Genomic DNA, 21,861 nt, shown 5'->3' with positions numbered 1-21,861 from the left:
ACATTATTTTACCTGATTCAGTTTAAATATTCAGTGTGTTTATTCTGAAATACATGTATTTTCAAAGTCAAAGTAAACTTTATAGTCAATATCTATGTTTTCACAAACATAGAAATTGAAATTCCGTTTCTCTCAAGCACCAGTCTAAACAGGGAATCTAACTTCAAATCAAAATACAATAAGACGAAAAACATACGACGGAGTTTTAGGGCCACCAAAAAAAAAAAAAAGTAAAATTACGACATTTTATCTCGTAAATTTACACGTTTTTTTCTCCTAAATTTACGAGATAAAACTCATAATTTTACTTTTTTTTTTTTTTTTTTGGTGGCCCTAATACTCCGTCGTAAAAACATAAAGTGACTATGAAAAGAGAAAGTTACTGTAAAAAGAGAAAAAGTGACGTGATTTTGGTATTTATCAGCCATTTTGTTTCTTTATTCTTATTTACTATCGGGAATAATTGAAATAAACAATTATATAAATATCATGATTGCATATTTTTGTTTCACTAAACTGATTTGTTTTTTATTGGTGTTTTAATGAATTGTAAATAGCAGCACTGTCTTTGTTAATAAAGTTTTGTGGGCGGGGCTTAACCCTGACCAATAGGGAAGCCTTTCGTCGAGTGCGTATGCAGGGAGCCTGCTTTACGGTCCTGTCCACTTCCGGAACCACGGAGTCGGCTTCTTCTCTTCCCGCAGTTTTGAACGAAATTTCCACGGATTCTGCGTGACATGTTACGTCACTGAACGCAGCGAGCTAGCGCCCGCGGGTCCTCGCGTGGAGTTTGTCCCTCGCGGGAACCGGTCGCTGGCAGCTCCGCTGGAAGTGGGTCCGCGCGCGGCCGTCCTGCTTTAGAATGGGACCCGCGAGCCTCCAGAAGATCTTGGAGCTGCAGAAGAACCCGAGGAACATCAGGAACCTCTGCATCCTGGCCCACGTGGATCACGGTGAGCACAGCCTAGCGGCTGACCTTTGACCTGGAGCGTCAAAAGCTATGGAAAGCCGACAGGGTCAAATAACAAACCACGTTTTAGTTTATTACTGGCAAACGCCATTAAAGGTATTTTCTACATATACCAATAATTTATTTCTGTGATTCAACATTTGAATCATTTTTTTACTTTTGAAAATGTATTTTTGTTTGTGAATTTTCTGCAGTATTTTTATGTTTCATAGAGATTCAGGAGGCGATGGAGCAGCACCTCCTCACTGATCCTCCTGCTTCTTCCTCACAGGAGCACTGAGCTCTTTGTCTTTAACATTTTACATCACTTGGAGATTAGACCCCCCCCCCCCCCCCCCCAACCTGAAAGCGAAACGGGATGATTGACCTGATGGGGGGGGCTGACCTGAAGGGGGGTCAGCCCCCCCAACCTGACTGGGGGCGCCCCCTTCAGGCGGAGCGGGATGATCGACCTGCGTGTTGCTGAAGTCATTTCCTTCTCTCCGTCTCGTTTTCCTTTCAGGGAAAACGACTCTGGCCGACTGCTTGGTGGCGAGTAACGGCATCATCTCGAGTCGGCTGGCGGGGAAGGTGAGGCAGCCGTGCGTGCGCTTGGGGTCAGGTGCGGCGCCCCCCCACTGCAGCTTACGTTAACATGAATGTGCCGCTCCTGCAGCTGAGGTATCTGGACAGCAGAGAGGACGAACAGATCCGAGGAATCACCATGAAGTCCAGCGCCATCTCTCTGCACCACAGGAACGGTACCTGCTGGCTTCCTCTGACGGAGACGCAGACGTTGCTGATCCTCATCCTGACGTTCTTCATCTCTACTCAGGAGGCCAGGAGTTCCTGCTCAACCTGATCGACTCTCCGGGTCACGTGGATTTCTCCTCTGAGGTTTCTACGGCTGTCCGCCTGTGTGACGGCGCCCTGGTGCTGGTGGACGCCGTGGAGGGCGTCTGTCCTCAGGTGAGCCGGATGCCCAAGCTCTGCTCCTCAGACAATCCTCAGATCATTTTAGCTTGAGTTTGTTTGGGGGCGGAGTCATGCATGGCGTTCCTCCATGTTCACTCAAGTTAATGTTAAGAGCTTTTCCTATCTCTGCAGTGGGTGGAGCTTTCCTATCTCGTTTGGTTTTATCCTGATCACAATAGTGTTCAGAAACCTATTTATTGATTTTTTTTTCGTCCCGCTGCAAACCAACAACCTCCAGTTTGCACAGAAATGCCTCCTTGGCTGTGAATGGATGGAATGTCCCCGCATGACTAATCAAACGTACCCCGGCTGTAACGCGGGGATGCTCAGCGTTTAGGGAGTGACAGAATCAGCGGATAAGAGGCCGTAGGTCACACGATGTAGCGACGATAAGATGCTAAAACCACAGAGGCGCTGAAATGAGGAGAAAGCTCTGCCGGGTCCGTTTTAGCGGCAGCAGCCTGCAGCTGTACGGAGTGATGTTTATGCCAACTGATTTCATTTCTTTTTGCGTTTGTCATCCAAAGGTTTTTATGCGTTGTGTTTCATTTCGATTTCTTCTCTTTGATTTTGCTCTGATAGGTTTCAGTTTAGCGACAAAGCTGGTCCAGATTCTAACCAATCAGGTGTCTCTGTCTCGTATTGTCCAAAGTCTGTCTGCCTTCAAGCTTAAAAAAATAAAAAAATATATTTTTTGAAAGCAAAAAAAAAAAAAGCAATTGAAGACAAAATAAAAAAATAAAACTGAAAGCAAAAAGAAAAAGGTGAAATCTAATATTTAATATTTTCATTTGCAACTTAGAAAGTTTTGTTTGCAGCGTTTTGGCATAAATGTCACTCCATACAGCTGCTTTAGTATGAATGTAAAAGCAGCTGAGACCAAACACACCGCCGTGCGTACCTCCACCAGGGGGTTATTCCAGAAGTCATGTTTAAACTAGCCCGACTTTAATCCTGAACTCTGGCTGAAATCCACCTGAACTTGCTTACTCTGGGTATGTCGGTTCCAAAGACCGGATATGAGTTAGTGTAATTACGCTCCACTTGGTAACCCTGGGTTAATGCACGTGCACAGCAGGTACATAAAGACATTCTCAATGGATCGCAGATTTACGGAGTCACCATGGAAACGCGTGGAGAAAAAAATAGAGAGCTATACTTCAGTGAGACGGAGTCTGAGATTAATGACGGCGGATGAAGATTATACGTCCATCAAAAAAGTAACACGGCTGCATCATCAGCAAAAGAAAGAGTTTCTGCTTGTAGTAGAAGAACAAAGTAAACGCACGAGTTTCTGATCTCATTTCAATTGTGACAATAAAATGAATGAAACAATTTGAACCATGTAACCATTTACCATATCTCTGAAATTATCATTACATTACTACACACTAGGGTTCCTATAGAAACTCATCCTCCTCTTCCTCCCTCTCACTCATGGTGCAGAAAAAATTAAACATAACAGCACAAAATAACTACACAAAACACGGTAAAACAGCTAAACTAAACACATTTGGTCAAAAATCCACACTTAAACCCAAATCCATCCAGACAGGCAAAGGGAATGGTATCCCACAATTCCTTGCGGTGCTGATCTAACAGCAGCACCAAAGTTACACCGACTTAATTGAATTAATTTGAATGAAAGTAAAATAATTGTCTGAAACTACGTGTTATTTTTAAGGTGACCTAACAAAAAAATGATTTATCTTAACTGAAGCAAATAATGAAGTTAGATCAAAGTATAAAGTTTCTCTTTCCAAGATCCATATGTGGTCTTATCACCCTCTCATGGTGGAAAAAGTATTATCTGAGCTTCTTCATCCACTAAATCATCTTCAAATGGACACGCCATGCTGCTGCACCTCTCTGAAAATAAACTAACCTTCAACTAAACCTGCTCCAGACCAGGTTATGTTCAGAGCATGAGTTGCTATGGCAACTAGCATACCCTAGGTAGCTCAGTTGGTCAGGTAAAGGGCTACGACGCAGGAATCCAGGGTTCAATTCCCGAAGGGGAATAAACAAACTGGGGGCAATTACCAAACCAATGGTGAGCAATTCACATCACCCAGTGGGGGTTCTTGGGTAAGACCCGGGCGCGGCTCATCTGCAGCTCACCGCTCCGCTGGGTCAAATGCGGAGAACAAATGTCGCACACCTCGGTGTGTGACAGAAAGTAGCTCTTACCCTGAAACATACCTCTGTTTTTGGAACCCAAAGCTGAGGTTATCAACTCCTTTAGCCTAAACGTACCATGGTAACTAGCATAACCTGCTTTCTGGAATACCCCCCAGATCTCAGACCCGGCCGACTTACGTTCAGCCCTCGTCATAAACTAACCGAAGCGGGTGTTTCTTTTTTCCCTCCTTCTTCTTTTTCTTTATCATCCAGCGTGATGTGCATTTACTTACAGGGTCGTGGTTACAAAAAACACTGTAGACCAGAAAAGTTTGAAACAGCACCATTTCTAAGACCACGGGATCCAAATGTTAGATGAGAGGAGAACGTTTGAGAACGTCTGTGCTTGTAGACCCAGGTGGTGCTCCGCCAGGCGTGGTTGGAGAACATCAGACCCGTTCTGGTCATCAACAAGATGGACCGGCTCATCATGGAGCTGAAGCTCACCTCCATGGAGGCCCACGACCACCTGAAGAAGATCCTGGAGCAGGTGAGGAGACCGTCTGTCCTCTGGAGGCGTCACTGGAGACGAGGTCTGATGGTTTTGGTCTGCGACCTCCGAAGGTGAACGCCGTCACAGGAAGCCTGTTCACCTCCAAAGTTCTGGAGGAGCGAGCAGAGAAGGAGAAGAAGGAGGAGGAGGAGGAGACGATGGCGGGGGAACAGGTCTACGACTGGAGCGCCGGGCTGGACCAGGTCGACGACTCACATCTGTACTTCTCTCCAGAGCAGGGAAATGTGGTCTTTGCCAGCGCCGTGGATGGGTGGGGCTTCAGGTGAAACCGCTCTTCCTCTTTGACTTCAGTCACAAAACCAGAAACCGCTTTGGACTCTCTTTGTCCCGCCCAATCCCCATTGTCAGAGTAGTTAATGTGGGCGGAGCAAACACCAGACACTGCCTTTTTCCCATTTCCTAACCCATTTAGAATGCAGTGGGTGGAGCCAGAGACCATCCCTTTAGAATGCAGTGGGTGGAGCCAGAGACCATCCCTTTAGAATGCAGTGGGTGGAGCCAGAGACCATCCCTTTAGAATGCAGTGGGTGGAGCCAGAGACTATCCAGATAGAATGCAGTGGGTGGAGCCAGAGACTATCCCTTTAAAATGCAGTGGATGGAGCCAGAGACCATCCATATAGAATGCAGTGGGTGGAGCCAGAGACCATCCCTTTAGAATGCAGTGGGTGGAGCCAGAGACTATCCATATAGAATGCAGTGGGTGGAGCCAGAGACTATCCCTTTAAAATGCAGTGGATGGAGCCAGAGACCATCCATATAGAATGCAGTGGGTGGAGCCAGAGACCATCCCTATAGAATGCAGTGGGTGGAGCCAGAGACCATCCATATAGAATGCAGTGGGTGGAGCCAGAGACCATCCCTTTAGAAAGCAGTGGGTGGAGCCAGAGACCATCCATATAGAATGCAGTGGGTGGAGCCAGAGACCATCCATATAGAATGCAGTGGGTGGAGCCAGAGACCATCCATATAGAATGCAGTGGGTGGAGCCAGAGACCATCCCTTTAGAATGCAGTGGGTGGAGCCAGAGACCATCCATATAGAATGCAGTGGGTGGAGCCAGAGACCATCCCTTTAAAATGCAGTGGATGGAGCCAGAGAGCATCCCTTTAGAATGCAGTGGGTGGAGCCAGAGACCATCCATATAGAATGCAGTGGGTGGAGCCAGAGACCATCCCTTTAGAAAGCAGTGGGTGGAGCCAGAGACTATCCATGTAGAATGCAGTGGGTGGAGCCAGAGACCATCCATATAGAATGCAGTGGGTAAAGCCAGAGACCATCCCTTTAGAATGCAATGGGTGGAGCCAGAGACCATTCATATAGAATGCAGTGGGTGGAGCCAGAGACCATCCACATAGAATGAAGTGGGTGGAGCCAAAGACCATCCATATAGAATGCAGTGGGTGGAGCCAGAGACCATCCATATAGAATGCAGTGGGTGGAGCCAGAGACCATCCACATAGAATGAAGTGGGTGGAGCCAGAGACCATCCATATAGAATGCAGTGGGTGGAGCCAGAGACCATCCACATAGAATGAAGTGGGTGGAGCCAGAGACCATCCATATAGAATGCAGTGGGTGGAGCCAGAGACCATTCATATAGAATGCAGTGGGTGGAGCCAGAGACCATCCATATAGAATGCAATGGGTGGAGCCAGAGACCATCCATATAGAATGCAGTGGGTGGAGCTAGAGACCATCCCTTTAGAATGCAGTGGGTGGAGCCAGAGACCATCCATATAGAATGCAGTGGGTGGAGCCAGAGACCATCCATATAGAATGCAATGGGTGGAGCCAGAGACCATCCATATAGAATGCAGTGGGTGGAGCTAGAGACCATCCCTTTAGAATGCAGTGGGTGGAGCCAGAGACCATCCATATAGAATGCAGTGGGTGAAGCCAGAGACCATCCATATAGAATGCAGTGGGTGGAGCCAGAGACCATCCATATAGAATGCAGTGGGTGGAGCCAGAGACCATCCATATAGAATGCAGTTGGTGGAGCCAGAGACTATTCATATAGAATGGAGTGGGTGGAGCCAGAGACCATCCACATAGAATGAAGTGGGTGGAGCCAGAGACCATCCATATAGAATGTAGTGGGTGGAGCCAGAGACCATTCGTATAGAATGCAGTGGGTGGAGCCAGAGACCATCCACATAGAATGCAATGGGTGGAGCCAGAGACCATCCATATAGAATGCAGTGGGTGGAGCCAGAGACCATCCATATAGAATGCAGTGGGTGGAGCCAGAGACCATCCACATAGAATGAAGTGGGTGGAGCCAGAGACCATCCATATAGAATGCAGTGGGTGGAGCCAGAGACCATCCACATAGAATGAAGTGGGTGGAGCCAGAGACCATCCATATAGAATGCAGTGGGTGGAGCCAGAGACCATTCATATAGAATGCAGTGGGTGGAGCCAGAGACCATCCATATAGAATGCAATGGGTGGAGCCAGAGACCATCCATATAGAATGCAGTGGGTGGAGCTAGAGACCATCCCTTTAGAATGCAGTGGGTGGAGCCAGAGACCATCCATATAGAATGCAGTGGGTGGAGCCAGAGACCATCCATATAGAATGCAATGGGTGGAGCCAGAGACCATCCATATAGAATGCAGTGGGTGGAGCTAGAGACCATCCCTTTAGAATGCAGTGGGTGGAGCCAGAGACCATCCATATAGAATGCAGTGGGTGAAGCCAGAGACCATCCATATAGAATGCAGTGGGTGGAGCCAGAGACCATCCATATAGAATGCAGTGGGTGGAGCCAGAGACCATCCATATAGAATGCAGTTGGTGGAGCCAGAGACTATTCATATAGAATGGAGTGGGTGGAGCCAGAGACCATCCACATAGAATGAAGTGGGTGGAGCCAGAGACCATCCATATAGAATGTAGTGGGTGGAGCCAGAGACCATTCGTATAGAATGCAGTGGGTGGAGCCAGAGACCATCCACATAGAATGCAATGGGTGGAGCCAGAGACCATCCATATAGAATGCAGTGGGTGGAGCCAGAGACCATCCATTCAGTGTTATGTGTGAGAAATAGGAACACCATAAAAGAAAAATCATAATCAGAATTCTTTATTGTCATATTTATACCATGAAATTGTAACAGCCTTGGAGTGGAAAAAAAACTTTAAATTATCAAAATATGTACAACAGTTAAATACAAGTATGAAAAGAGAATAGAATGAAGTGGAGTACAAAAGTGGCAAGACAAGACAAGTTTATTTATAGAGCACAATTCGTACACAAAGTAATTCAAGGTGCTTCACAAAACAGAAAAATGCATTAAAATCACAATACATCATAGAAATAATCAACGTAAAATTTACTTTAAAAGAAAAAAATTGAAAATTGATTTAAAAATAAAGGAAGGAAAGGAAAGAAAAGTGCAGATAGGACCTTTCAGTCATATACACGGCTAAACAGAAATGTTTTAAGTCTAGATTTGAACATGAACACAGAAGAGGCCTGTCTTACGACTTCAGGGAGGCTGTTCCAGATTTTAGCTGCAGAATATTGAAACGCTGATTCCCCTTGTTTAGTTCTGACTCTGAGAATCAACAGGAGGCCGGCCCCTGAGGTCCTCAGAGTACGAGATGGTTCATATGGCACTAACATGTCAGAGATGTACTTTGGTGCTCGGCCATGGAGAGACTTGTACACAAGCAGAGCTGCATTGAAGTCTATTTGGTAAAAATATCAATAAATAGATGAGAATAAATCCTATATTCTATTTAAAATCCAACTTTGACAAGAAAAAGTGTTTGCTTTGCTTTTCTACATTAAAATTGATCTTTTAGCTTTTCAGAAGTTTCAGCAAAAACAATCGAACATAAACTGTTTAATTTATAGATCAAAAAGAAATGGGAACATCATCACAATGCTTTAATTTATTGTAAAAGTACAATTTTATTTCCATGAAATTAAAGTTATGACTTTAAAGTAGTAAATTTGTGATTTTAATATTGTAAAATTTGGAATTTCTTACAGTTTTACTGCTTTTTTTCTGTAATTCTACAATTATTGTCTTAAAATTTTCTTAAAATCTTCCCAAATTTCCACAACTTGTCATTTTACAACTTTTTCCTAAATATATATATATGTTATTTTGTATGATATGCTGCGTCATACTTTGGTGCAGCATCAATCAGACTTCCTCATTTTTCTTTTGTGATCATCAGAACTCAGCAGTTTGCTGACCTCTACAGTCAGAAGATGGGCGTGAGGGCCGCCGTTCTGCAGAAAACGCTGTGGGGCGATTTCTACCTGAACGCCAAAGCAAAGAGGATCATGAAAGGAGCTCAGGTAAACTTCCCCCCAGCCCGGGACAGAACCGCTGCCCCTAGTTTCTATCACACATTTTCTGAACCTTCATGGAGGAAAAGCTTTTAAAAACCGTTTCTGATACTGGAGAGTTTCAGAAAGAAGGAACTGCAGGAGCTTCGTCAGTGAAACGTATCCTCTGCTCTCTGCAGGCCAAAGGGAAGAAGCCTCTGTTCGTGCAGCTCGTCCTGGACAACATCTGGAGTTTGTACGACGCCGTGGTGGTCCAGAGGTGGAGTGTCCTCCTCATCCTCATTCACACTATTTTTTCACACAAATTCAAAACCACGAAAAACCGCCTGACGGTCCTTCACGCCACGTTCTTGGGGTCTCTAACGTTGTAAACTTCATCTGTTGAGAACCTTCAGCTCCTCAGAAAGGATCCATCCGGTCGAACCAGGAGGTCCCAGAATCCCACGGGACTTGACCCAACAGGAAGCGTCTTTTCCTGAGGTGACGGTCGGTAAAAGTTTTCCCATTTCTGTGAGCAGAGACAAGGATCGGGTGGAGAAGGTGGTGCGTTCTCTCGGGGTGACGTTGATGCCGAGGGACCTGCGACATTCTGACCCTAAAGTGCTCCTGAGCGCCATCTGCAGCCAGTGGCTGCCCGTGTCCAAGGCGGTTCTCTGTATCCTCTCGGTTCTCTGACCTTTGTGGAGTTTGGATCTGGTTCTTCCGCGCTTTCCTTAAGACAAACTGCAGCCATGGTCTGTGAGAAGCTCCCGAGTCCGCTGGACATTAGCGAGGAGCGCGTGGAGAAGCTGATGAGCGTGGGAGCCCGGCGCTTCGACTCTCTGCCAGAAGAGACGCAGGAGCTGAAAACAGGTACCAGAAGAGCCGCCTGTTTGATGCGTCCCACAGCGTTCTCCCTCCAGCCTTCATCAGAGGCGTTTCCTGGATCTGGTTCAGGGTTTTCCCCGTGAAATCAGAGGTTTCATCTTCATCCAGGCGTTCACACACAGCAGGCGCACCAACGGACGCACCTTTGATCACAGGAGCTCCGTCTCCAGCTAAAGACCACATGCTTGATGGTTGATGGTGGATCTACAGAACCTTGTCAGCAGCAGAACAAATGTTCAAACAGCAACAGGGTCAAGGAGGGCCAGCACTTACAGGAAGGGGCGGAGCCACCGCCATCTCCACGTGATGCTCTCATCCAGGGTCATACGGGGTAGTCCAGGGTTATCAGGGTCATCTGTGGTTATCAGGGTCATCCAAGGCCATCCAGGTCCACCTACACCACAGGCTTCATCCAAACAATGATCATGACTTAGAAATGTTCCTGTCTCTGAATCACTACGTTTCCCGGATGACCTCTCGCCATTGTTTCTGTTACCCAGCATTCCTCCAGTGTTCGAGCGCAGAAAACGCTCCGGTCATCATCTTCGTGTCCAAGATGTTTGCTGTGGACCCCCAGGCCCTGCCTCAGCATAAGCAGAGGTAAGGCTAGAACATTTTACCGCCACTGTTTTTCTAGGGACTCCGTCATTTCCCTTTTTCTACAAGCAGAACCTCTACTGAGCACCTGGTGTTGAAAAACTGACTTCTGTGTCTAATTCTGTAAGATTTACATTCATATTCAATTATTTGACAAAATGAGACCTTAAGGCTTAATTTATCCCAACAGACAGCAACAAGAAAAAGAGCTAAGTAATAACATTAAAGCATCGCATAAGAACTGCAAAAACATTTAATGCAAAAACATGTATGACACCCTATTAGCACCCATGTTTAGCATAGGAAATAGCATGTGTATGTAGTATAGCATATAAGCATAACATTGGCACACATATGTAGAATAGCATATTAGCACACATATGTAGCATAGCATGTTAGCACACGTATTTAGCATAGCATATTAGCACACATGTAGGATAGCATATTAGGACACATATGTAGCATAGCATGATAGCACACGTATTTATCATAAGCATATTAGCACACATATGTAGCATAGCATGTTAGCACACGTACTTAGCATAGCATATTAGCACACATGTAACATAGCTCATTAGCACACATATGTAGCATAGCATGTTAGCATAGCATATTAGCACACATATGTAGCATAGCATATTAGCATACTTGTTTAGTGTAGCATATTAGCATAACATTAGCACACATATGTAGCATAGCATATTAGCATAATTGTTTAGCATAACATATTAGCATAACATTAGCACACAAATGTAGCATAGCATGTTAGCACACGTATTTAGCATAGCATGTTAGCATAGTATATTAGCACACATATGTAGCATAGCATATTATCATAATTGTTTAGCATAACATATTATCATAGCATATTAGCACACATATGTAGTATAACATAGTTTGCTTTGAATATTAGCTTTAGGGTAAAAATAGATCCTATAACGTTGGTGGACTTTTGTCTTTTGAGGCCGTTGAACCAGGAGGAGATGGCTCGGCGCCGAGAGCTGGCTCGCCAGCGACACGCCGAGAGGATGGCAGCAGCAGAAACCCACCAGTCCACACCTGAGGACCAGGATGCAGAGCCTGACTCAGGTGAAGTTTCAGCAGCTGAGATAGCCGCTGAAACCAGCCGTTGAGGACGTCTGGTTCTGTGGGCTCAAGCTGCCGCTGTTCGCTTTCTGTCCTTACAGCTAAGACGGAGCCGGAGGAGGAGCAGAAGGAGGTCTTCGTAGCTTTCGCTCGAGTCTACAGCGGGAAAGTCAAGAAGGGCCAGAAAGTCTTTGTTCTCGGACCGAAGTACGATCCCGCCCAGGGCCTCCAGCTGGTACAGAACCTCAGCTCTCCTATACTCTGGTTTAGGTGGTTCTGGAGTCAGGTCTCAGTCTAAACTGCAGGCTAGCTCCTTTAGCTAGCAGATATAAGCTTAGCTAGCTGGTTTTGCACTAGATTACCATTAGCCTAGATTTTTTAAGTTATTTCTCCAATTCACACTGGATTAGTTTACTGAACAGATGAATAATAAATAAGTCATTTATCATCAGTCAGAAGAGCTGAGATCAAAGTGGAGCAGAGGTCAAACGGGGTCATGCTTCAGCCACGTGTGCAGAGACTCCCGGCTGATAAATTCAAATTCAACTTTACTTCTATAGCACTGTTCCAGCTACAAAGGATCTCAAAGTGCTTTCCATAATAAAAAAGAGAATAGTTAGACGAAAAATAGAAGTTAAAGTAAATCTGATTAAATGAGGGGAGTGTTCCATTTAAACTTTTGTAAACTAATAAAGAACCTTAAAATGGATCCTGAAGCTGACTGGGAGTCGGTGAAAAGATTTCAAAAGTTATGTGCCCCTATTTTCTGGTTCTGGTAAAAAGGCGTTCAGCCCAGTTTTGAAAAAGCTGCAGCTGGTTGATGGTATTTTTCTTAATACCAGAAAGAAGAGCATTACAATAATCTATCTAGATATTATAAAAGTGTGGATTAATATTTCAGCACTACCTTTGGGGAGAAAAGGTCTCACTCAGGTGATGTTTCTAAGGTGACAAAAGGCAGTCTTGTCTTTGTAACTTGGTTTGTGTGTTTCAAAGGTCAAAGATCTCATCTAAAATCACGCACTGACTTTACTGCACACATTCAGGCTAAAAGTTGATCAGTAGGATTGGACCTGGTTCCTCTCAGCTTCAGGACCGGCAATTGAAATCTGTTTGGTCTTGATTGAGCTTTAGAAAGTTCTCTCCCATCCACGTTTCAAGATCTGAAACACAACTTAGAAGCTCATCTTTGGGTCTCATAGCCACATAGAACTGGGTGTCATCAGCATAAAGATGAAGGTTTCTGCCATGTCTCCTGGTGACATCACCAAGCAGAAGCAGGTGAAAAAATGTAGGGCTAAGGACTGAACCTTGTGGCACACCTCATGTCAGTCCGTGCCTCCCAGATGACGCATCTTTTACTCTGATAATAAAATCTCTTCCTGCGAGGTAGGATGAAGACCAGCTGAGAACCGTTCCAGTGATTCCAACCATGTCATGCAGTCTGTTTGAAGACCTGTGTGGGAGGCTGAGGTCCAGCAAAACTAAAACCGATGTTTTCTTTTTTCAGTGTTATAATAATAATAATAATAATAATAATAGTGAATTTTATTTATATGGCGCCTTTCTAGACACCCAAGTTTGCCTTTCAGAAAACAAATTAATACAATTAAAAGAAACATAAGTTCAAAACAAAACAATAGAATCATAGATTAATTAGGGTGGATATGCTTGTCTGTAGAGGTGGGTTTAGAGATTTAAAGCAAACCGCAGGAGTGAGTCCATATTCCGTAGACCTGAGGGAAATGAGTTCCAGAGCTGGGGGGCAGAGCAGCTGAATGCTCTGCCCCCCATAGTGACGAGCCGAGCAATGGGTGTAACAAGCTGGAGTGAGGAGGCAGACCTAAGGCAGTGGGTGGGAGTGGCTACATGGATAAGGTCAGACAGATATGGAGGGGAGGGGTCATGGGGGGCTTTAGAGGTCAGAATAAGGATTTTATAATTAATGTGAAGAAGCACTGTTAGCCAGTGGAGCTTCTGTAGGACGGGTGTGATGTGCAGAGTGGAGGGGGTTTGTGTTCTGATCCGGGCAGCAGAGTTCTGGAGCAGTTATAGTTTGTGAATAGTTTTGTAGGGGGGGTCCAGATGAGAGGGAGTCGCAGTCGTCCAGATGGGAGGGGATGAGACTGTGGAGTGAGGACTGAGGGAGGGGGCGGAGACGGCGGATGTTTAGAAGGTGGAAATAGGCGGTTCGGGTGATGCTATTGATGTAGGCAGTAAAGGAGAGAGGGCTGTAAGGATGACACCCAGACTAACCTGTGGGGAGGGAAGGATGGAGCAGTTATCAAAGAAAATGGAGATGTTAGGGAGTTTATTTAGGGAGGTGCTTGTTCCTACGATGAGAACCGTAATTTCTGGACTATAGAGTGCACCTGATTATACACCACACCCATGACATTTTTAAAGGATAAACCATTTAGTAGATACCTGTCTATAAGCCCCATGTGCCCACATTGAAACATGTGTTGTAGAATGAGGATGTATATGTGCTGAAAACACACGCGCCTGTAAGAAAGAGGAGGAGGGAGCGGAAGGAGGGGAGAGCACGGGTGCAGCGCAAGAGGGAGTGAGAGGGTGGGTGGGGGTGAGAGGGAGGGAGAGCAAGAGCAGTGAAAGTGTGTTTGGGTGTGTGTTTCTGTTTGTTATACAGAGTGAAAGAGAACTGTTATAAAAGAAGGTTTCCCCCAGAAGAAGATGAATAATTATTTATTAACCCGCTCTGGAGGCTCTGAGGGTCCCAACGGGGAAGTGAACAACCGAAGAAAGATCAGCCTTTGGTGGAGAGGAAAGAAAGAAAAAAGTAATGCAGGAAAAGTTGAACAGATGATATTTACAAAGAAAGATGGTACAGTGGTGTCCAGCAGTAACTTATGGAGCGCCTGCCTCTGCGCAGCTGGTTTATAAAACATGAACGTAAAAGTCACTGAGAGTTTTCTTCATCTTCCTCCTGTGCACTGAAACATGGAAGTCTTCCTCCTCAGTGTGGGATTGGAATAGTGTCAGATATTCTTCTCCACTCTCTCTCAGTCTCTCATTCGTTGTCTTCAGTGTCCCTCTGAGGTAAATTCTCTCCTGAACTTGTGCTGTCGTCTCCGTCAGCAGCAGACTGGCTTTTCCAAACCCGTTGGTGATGGTGGATTTTTTCACTCTGCTTTTAACGATTGCTTTGAACTTGAAAGCTGCGTCATATTGTTGTGGCGGTCACGTGCACGTTGGGTCTAATGGCAGCAAGGGATTGTGGGATACGGCCAAAGTAGGGCTGAGTATGGGTGTTTCTTTTTGTTGCACCATGACTGAGGGGTCTAAGAGCAGAAGTGACGACCATGCTGTTTGGCTGCTTGTGGGTGTGGCAAAATAAAGGGGCTTGTTGCTGGAAATGTGATTACACATTCAGCTTCTCAATTTGCCTCCTCCTCTCTGAGGCGGTTTTGGACAGCTCTCCAGTGCAGCTAATTGAGTGGGAACTCATATTAAACCTGCGTCTCACACTAACCGTATTCCCCTTGTCTCTCACTTACCTTTTCTGCTCGAGCGCCTCTAGCGGCTGCTAGAAAAAATGCATAAATTTGCCGCATTATTGAATAAGCTGCAGGGATGAAAGTGTATGATAAAAGTAGCATCTTATAATCCGGAAATTACGGTAGTTCAGTTTTGTTGCTTTTTCATTTAAGGAAGTTTGCAGTGAACCAGGACTTTATTTCAAGAAGGCATTTGGAGAGGGAGGCAGGTGGCAGAATGGAGGCAGGCTTAGAGGAGAGGTAGAGCTGGGTATCATCTGTATAGCAGTGAAAGTGGACGTTGTGTTTACGGACGATTTTAACCAAGGGGGAGAAGGTAAATGATTAATAGCAGGGGCCCTAGGACAGAGCCTTGGGGCACACCTGTGGTAATTGGAACTGTGAGAGAGGCGATTTACTTTATTTGGATGAATTGTGTGCGGCCGGTGAGACAGGACTGGAACCATCTTAGGGGTAAGTCAGTGATTCTGATGGTTGAAAGTCTTTCCAGAAGGATGGGGTGTGAGATTGTATCAAAGGCAGCAGTCAGATCGAGTAGAAGGAGGATGGAAGCTAAACCAGAGTCAGCGGCGAGTAGAAGGTCGTTGGTCATTTTAAGGAGGGCTGTCTCTGTACTGTGAAATTGACAGAAGCCAGACTGGAGTTTGAGCTGCCGTTAGCGGAATTTATCAAACCGGAGAAATATTTTGTCTTGGTCTTGGAGATGGAGTCTTTGTATTGGAGGAAATGGTTACAATACATGTGTTGTGAATAGTGAGCCCAGTTTTCTGGTACAGTCGTTCTAGTTGACGACCTTTAGCTTTGAGTTGTCTGAGGTTAGGAGTGAACCAGGGTGCAGAGACGTTGAATGAGGAAGACCTTGTTTTGAGTGGGGTGAGAATGTCTAGACAAGGATGGAGGTTATAATTGTAGTGGGAGATCAGTTCCTCTGGAGGGGAAGCACTATCGGGACTGGGCAGGCTATAAATGAGTGAGGATAAATGGTGCAGGTTGATGTCCGTAATTTTACGGAAGCCTAAGGTGCGAGGAAGATTGGATGAAGAAACAGAGAGGTTGACATGAAACGATAACAGGATATGATCAGAATACGGGTCTGGTTTACAGTCCACAGGTGTAACACCCGAGCAGCAAACGTGACCCTGAACATGGGTGGGAAAGTTAACATGTTGAGTGAGACCGAAGCTGTCCAGACAGGAAACAAAGTCTTTGGGGAGGGAGTTGGTGTCAAAATCCCCTAAAATTATTATTCTGGGTGAAGAGCAGAAAAGTCAGCCATAACATTTTTGACTGATTTTGGGGGTCTGTAGAATGCAGCAACAATAGTTGGAGCAGGGCCAGAGAGTTAACATACACTCAAAAGTCTCATAAGCAGGGACAGTCACAGGCGTTATCCTCCAACTCTCGTGATCATGGCGAGCCCCCCCTCCGGGGCCGGAGCCACGTGGTTGTGTGATGTAAACTAACCCCGGAGGGGTGGCATGATTCAGGGAGTTGAAGTCATTTGGCTGCTGCCATGTCTCTGTTAGGCACATGGTGGTCGAGGAGGAGATCTGGGATGAGATGAGCTTTGCTTGTGTTCAAAGTTGGCGGAGACTTTGGCTCTGAGATCGTTTCTAACCTTGACCGGTGCCGTCTCTGCGGGGTGATGGGGTCTGAAACCAGACTGAAATCTTTCTAAAATAAGATTTTATCAAATAAACTCATTTAATATTGAATAAAAACTTGTTTTTCTAAAAAAAATCATTTAGAAATGTCATGTTTGAGATTGGATTACTGGATAAAAGCATTTTATAGTTTAGCATCAGTTTTCTCACTATTTTAGTATTAGCATGATTTATCTTTTTAGGACTTTCAGGTAGTTTTGTTTCTCGTTTAGTTCTTTATTCGTCACAGTCCTTTTCTGGTTGTTCTGTCAGATGAAACGTTTCCATGGCAACCTTTATGGATGTAATGACAGAGTTTGCTGTAGTGTGAAGACATCAGAGCTATATGTGATGAACCCGTTGTGAAGCTCCTCCCCATCCTTGTGAAGCTCCTCCCCATCGTTCCTTTCCTGTGGTGCAGCTCTCTGAGGGAAGCAGCGACTCCGAGGTTCCTCACCTGTTCCGCTGTTCTCTGCAAACCCTGTACCTGCTGATGGGCAGAGAGCTGGAGGAGCTGGAGGAGGTTCCTGCAGGGAACGTTCTGGGTAAACGCCTCCGGAGGAACCGGTACTCTGCTCCGAGCAGAAAGGAAAGCGTTCGACGTGAAAGTGGGTTTCTGTTCTCCGCTCTTCAGGGATCGGCGGTCTGGAGGATTTCGTCCTAAAGTCGGCGACGCTGTCGGTCTCGCCTGCGTGCCCCCCCTTCACCCCCATCAGCATGGAGGCCACACCCATCGTCCGGGTCGCCATTGAAGCCAAACATCCAAGTAGGTGTTGGGTTTTTTGTTGAGGTCCGGCTGATGTCAGAGCAGAGGCTGGGAGACGGTCGGGTCTTAGCGAGGGCCGCCATCGCCGCCGCCAGGAACCATCTTAACGTCTGATTGGTCAAAGTCCAACTGGTGGCACTTTTGTGGTGCATTCAGTGGCGGTGGGTTTTTTACCTAGTCAGAAAACAGACTTGAAAGCTCTGATGGTGGAGCGGGAAGTAGTCGCTCGAACGCGTGTTTCTGAGCCCGTTTCTGTCCAAGGAGCATTGGACAGGGAAAAGTGGGAGGCGGCAGTACCGTCAACGGACACCAGAGGGCGGCGTGGTTTCCTCCCTGCAGCTGGAGCTGACTCGCACACTCAGATCTGCTTCCTCCATGTTTGTTGCAGGCGAGATGCCGAAGCTGGTGCGCGGGATGCGTCTGCTGAACCAGGCGGATCCGTGCGCCCAAATCCTCATCCAGGAGACGGGAGAACATGTTCTGGTGACGGCGGGGGAGGTGCACCTGCAGCGCTGCCTGGATGACCTCAGAGAGCGGTCAGTCCCCATCGCACGCTCCACCACAGCAGGAGGAGCCGTCATCCTCCGCGGACTCAAACGCTGCTTTGGCTCAGAGGAATTTCAATCTATAGAGCTGAAAAAGTTCCTGAAGTTGAAGTCATTCAGCAAAGTTTGAAGATCGACAGAACCAAACGAAGGTGGAACCTTTAAACAGGAACCAGGAAGCTGGTCCGGTTCCTCTTGATCAAATAAGAGCATCTGAAGAACCTCAGATACTCCCCAGGATTTCTGGAAAGGAACCTTTGAATGTTTTTAAGCTGAGAACTGAATCTGCTAAAGAAGAAATCTGAACGTTTGGAAAATGATTTACATGCAAAAATGAAGTTTAGCTCCGGAAATACTTACCTGTCCCACAGTTCACCTTTGGTGGTCTCCTGGATTACTGCATTGTCGTCTGCATCCTGATTGGCTGTTGACTTTGTCAGTCAATCCCCTGTATGCTGTGTCTGCTGAACAGAATGGGTTCAGTTTGTCCGTTCTGCATAAACCTTCACGCCTGTCAGATCTTTGTTTGACGTGTTCTCCTGCACAGTTTGAACTCTGGGAGAAAAGCCAAAGTTTTCAGGTTTTATTGGATGAAACATTTGATTTTTTTCATCCTGGTCAGTTTTGTTTGGTTTTGTGGTTCAGCATCGCTCCACTTTATTCAGCTGACATGTTGTTTTTCCAGCTAAACTCCGCCCATTCCTGTCATCGTCATTCAACAAATAACCAGACAATTGTCTCCAAAGTGCTTCAGATTAAAGTGAACTGAAACCCAGCAGACATGGGAACATCAAGATCCGCGTGTATGCAGATGACGCCGGCCTTCATGTCAGTGACAGAGGCCACGCCCCCATTTTCTAACCCTTTTAAATGTTTGACAGGTTTGCTAAGGTGGAGATCAGCGTGTCCAAGCCCATCATCCCCTTCAGAGAAACGGTTGTCCGTCCTCCTAAAGTGGACATGGTGAACGAGGAGCTGGGAAAGCAGCAGAAGGTCGCCGTCATCCGTCAGGTGAGTCTCTGAACTGAGATGCTGGAGCTTTGATGAGCTCCTCCTTCATGGAGCTCCTCCTTCATGGAGCTCCTCCATCGTGGAGCTCCTCCTTTAATGGAGCTCCTCCTTCATGGAGCTCCTCCATCGTGGAGCTCCTCCATCGTGGAGCTCCTCCCTCGTGGAGCTCCTCCCTCATGGAGCTCCTCCTTCATGGAGCTCCTCCATCGTGGAGCTCCTCCCTCATGGAGCTCCTCCCTCATGGAGCTCCTCCTTTAATGGAGCTCCTCCTTCATGGAGCTCCTCCTTCATGGAGCTCCTCCATCGTGGAGCTCCTCCCTCATGGAGCTCCTCCTTCATGGAGCTCCTCCTTCAGGTACAATTTCCCAAAAGTCAAAACTGTTTTCAGCTTCCAGATGCTTCATTTTTCCAGGTGAAGGAGGAATCTCCTCAAGGACGTCTGTCTGACGGCGTGCACGTGGACCCCGGCGGCCTGGTGACCATCACCACCCCCAACAGACTGGTGACGGTCTCTGTGCGGGCCATGGCCCTCCCACACGGTGACAGCTGGCTCTGATGTGACGGCGGGTCTGACGGCGGGCTGAACTCTGACATTGCTCCTGTTTCCCTCAGAGGTGACCTGCCTGCTGGAGAGCAGTTCAGACGTCATCCGGACTCTGGAGCAGGTCAGCATGTCGCTCAGGGAGGGGAGGACGCTGGACGTCAGCGCCAGAACCTTGGAGGCCATTGCAGGGCTGAAGGCCCAGCTGGAGAGTCTGCTGCAGGGGAGGAGGTGGAGGGATGTCGTGGACCAAATCTGGGCTTTTGGGCCTCGCAGGTCTGAGTCCAACTCACAGCAACATATCATGAAGCGTGTACAACGGAACAGGCGGTTCTAGAGGGTTTGCATGGTTGCCATGGTGACATCAGGGGGTGGAGTCATTGGTTCCTTGGCTCTGTTCTTCAAGGATCCTGACAGTCCGGGTTCTTCGGTTCCAGGTCTGGCCCCAACATCCTCCTGAACAGCCTGAAGGACTACCAGCGGCCCTCGCTGTGGCATAGTCTGGACCGGGCCAGCAGAAGCTCCCAGGCGGCCCCCGCCCTCCGAGACTTTGACAACAGCATCGTCAGCGGGTTCCAGCTGGCGACCCTGTCGGGGCCCATGTGTGAGGAGCCCATGATGGGGGTCTGCTTCTCCGTGGAGAGGTGGGACGTCCAGACGTCTGCTCCTCTGAAGGAGGACGCGGCAGCTTCCCCTGACGTCTCTGGAGGCGGGGCGGCGGGGCACGCCCAGGCCGCCACAGACTGCTACGGCCCGGTTTCTGGACAGCTGATCGCCGTCATGAAGGAGGCCTGCCGCCAGGCCTTTCAGGCGCAGCCGCAGAGGCTGATGGCCGCCATGTACACCTGCGAGATCGTGGCCACGGCAGACGTGCTTGGTAAGCTCCTCCCACAAGATAAACTCCACTCCTCCAGCTGGAGGGGTGTGCAGCGGTACCAGTACAGCTCTCTGCTGACGGTTTTCTCCTCCTCCAGGTCGGGTTTACGGCGTTTTGGGGAAGAGGGAGGGTCGAGTCCTCCACGAGGAGATGAAGGAGGGGACGGACGTTTTCATCATCAAAGCGGTTCTTCCCGTCGCCGAGAGCTTCGGCTTCGCAGATGAGATCCGCAAACGGACCAGCGGACTGGCCAGTCCTCAGCTGGTCTTCAGCCACTGGGAGGTGAAGCTCCTCATGTTTGGGTTCCTCCATGGACTCCTGTTGAGGATGTCACAGCAGAACCCAGACGGGCTAGTGGTGGGAACCGTCTGAAGGAGCAGGAGATGGAGAGGAGTTCATCTGAGGAGGAGGAGCAGGAGCAGGGAGGAAGACTGTGAGGAGGAGGAGGAGCAGGTTTAGGGAGGAAGGCTGTGAGGAGAAGGAGGAGGAGGTTCAGGTAGGAAGGCTGGGGGGAGGAGGAGGAGCAGGTTTAGGGAGGAAGGCTGTGAGGAGGAGGAGGAGGAGGTTCAGGGAGGAAGGCTGGGGGGAGGAGGAGGAGCAGGTTTAGGGAGGAAGGCTGTGAGGAGGAGGAGGAGGAGGTTTAGGGAGGAAGGCTGTGAGGAGGAGGAGGAGCAGGTTTCTGGTGATGAGCGTCAGTGAGAGGGCGTGGCGCCTTCCGTGGTTAAACTGACGCTGGTCACGTTCTCACGCCAGTTCAGGTTTACCGAACTTCCTGATCTCCTGTTTGGACAACAGCGCCCCCCAGAGGGAACCCAAGAACCCATCAGAACAGAACCAGCTCCCCTGGATGACATCCGTGTTTCTGTCTGTGTTCTCCAGGTGATCAGCAGCGATCCGTTCTGGGTTCCCACCACAGAAGAAGAGTACCTGCACTTCGGAGAGAAAGCCGACTCCGACAATCCGGCGCTCAAATACATGAACGCCGTCCGGCGGCGGAAAGGGCTCTACGTGGAGGAGAAGCTGGTGGAGCACGGCGAGAAGCAGAGGACTCTGGGAAAGAACAAGTAGAGACTTGGAGGTTCTGCTCATTTGTTCTGCAGGATCAGAGTTTGGGTTTCTACTGACACCAAGTGTTGGACAGGAAGCTGCAGGTTTGTGGAGAACCTCGTGTGCAGAACATCAGAATTCTGCCTTTGGAAAGAAATTTGGATTGAAAACATCGGTTCTGGTTCTGAACGCGTAGAAGGAAAACAAACATTAACATCCACGTTTGTGAGAAACAGCAGCTGTTGGCAGAAACGGCGTCTGGTTTGGAGAAAACGCAGTTATTTGAAAACTAACCTCTAAAGAAACGACACCAAGTTTGAGAAGATCAGGAAGAAGTCTGAAACACTCACAGGTGAAACGATCGGAGAACTTTTTCTACATTCTGGAAAAACGACTGAAACGTGAGATGAAAAATAAAGATTAGAGAGATGA

The 21,861-nt window shown here is 47.4% G+C and overlaps 1 protein-coding gene across 1 annotated transcript; it reads left to right on the top strand.

Annotated features, from left to right (window-relative positions):
* Window positions 1–610: 610 nt before the first annotated feature.
* Window positions 611–21,861, top strand: efl1 (elongation factor like GTPase 1). The gene is made up of 22 exons (XM_011493660.4): window positions 611–953; window positions 1,473–1,540; window positions 1,626–1,710; window positions 1,785–1,918; window positions 4,458–4,595; window positions 4,670–4,881; window positions 8,817–8,940; window positions 9,111–9,190; window positions 9,450–9,586; window positions 9,661–9,783; window positions 10,299–10,398; window positions 11,360–11,484; window positions 11,583–11,716; window positions 17,064–17,187; window positions 17,277–17,408; window positions 17,797–17,944; window positions 18,835–18,964; window positions 19,377–19,503; window positions 19,577–19,781; window positions 19,943–20,382; window positions 20,480–20,664; window positions 21,262–21,861. Exons 1-22 carry the CDS (start codon window positions 863–865, stop codon window positions 21,448–21,450), a joined length of 3,231 nt encoding a protein of 1,076 aa, XP_011491962.2. The 5' UTR covers window positions 611–862; the 3' UTR covers window positions 21,451–21,861.

This window comes from Oryzias latipes, chromosome 3 (assembly GCF_053564925.1).
Source record: "Oryzias latipes strain Hd-rR chromosome 3, Olatipes_Hd-rR_3.1".
Taxonomy (NCBI): Eukaryota; Metazoa; Chordata; class Actinopteri; order Beloniformes; family Adrianichthyidae; genus Oryzias; species Oryzias latipes.
The sequence above is the reverse complement of the archived record's forward strand: the minus strand, read 5'-3'. Positions and strand labels throughout refer to the sequence as shown.

What these genes read in the sequence shown, in the direction of transcription:
- efl1 (XM_011493660.4), top strand. Translation starts at nt 863, where the DNA reads ATGGGACCCGCGAGCCTCCAGAAGATCTTGGAGCTGCAGAAGAACCCG. An exon ending in TGAAGAAGATCCTGGAGCAG is followed by an intron (nt 4,596 to 4,669) that starts GTGAGGAGACCG and finishes CGACCTCCGAAG; the next exon opens with GTGAACGCCGTCACAGGAAG. An exon ending in AGGTCGCCGTCATCCGTCAG is followed by an intron (nt 18,965 to 19,376) that starts GTGAGTCTCTGA and finishes TCATTTTTCCAG; the next exon opens with GTGAAGGAGGAATCTCCTCA.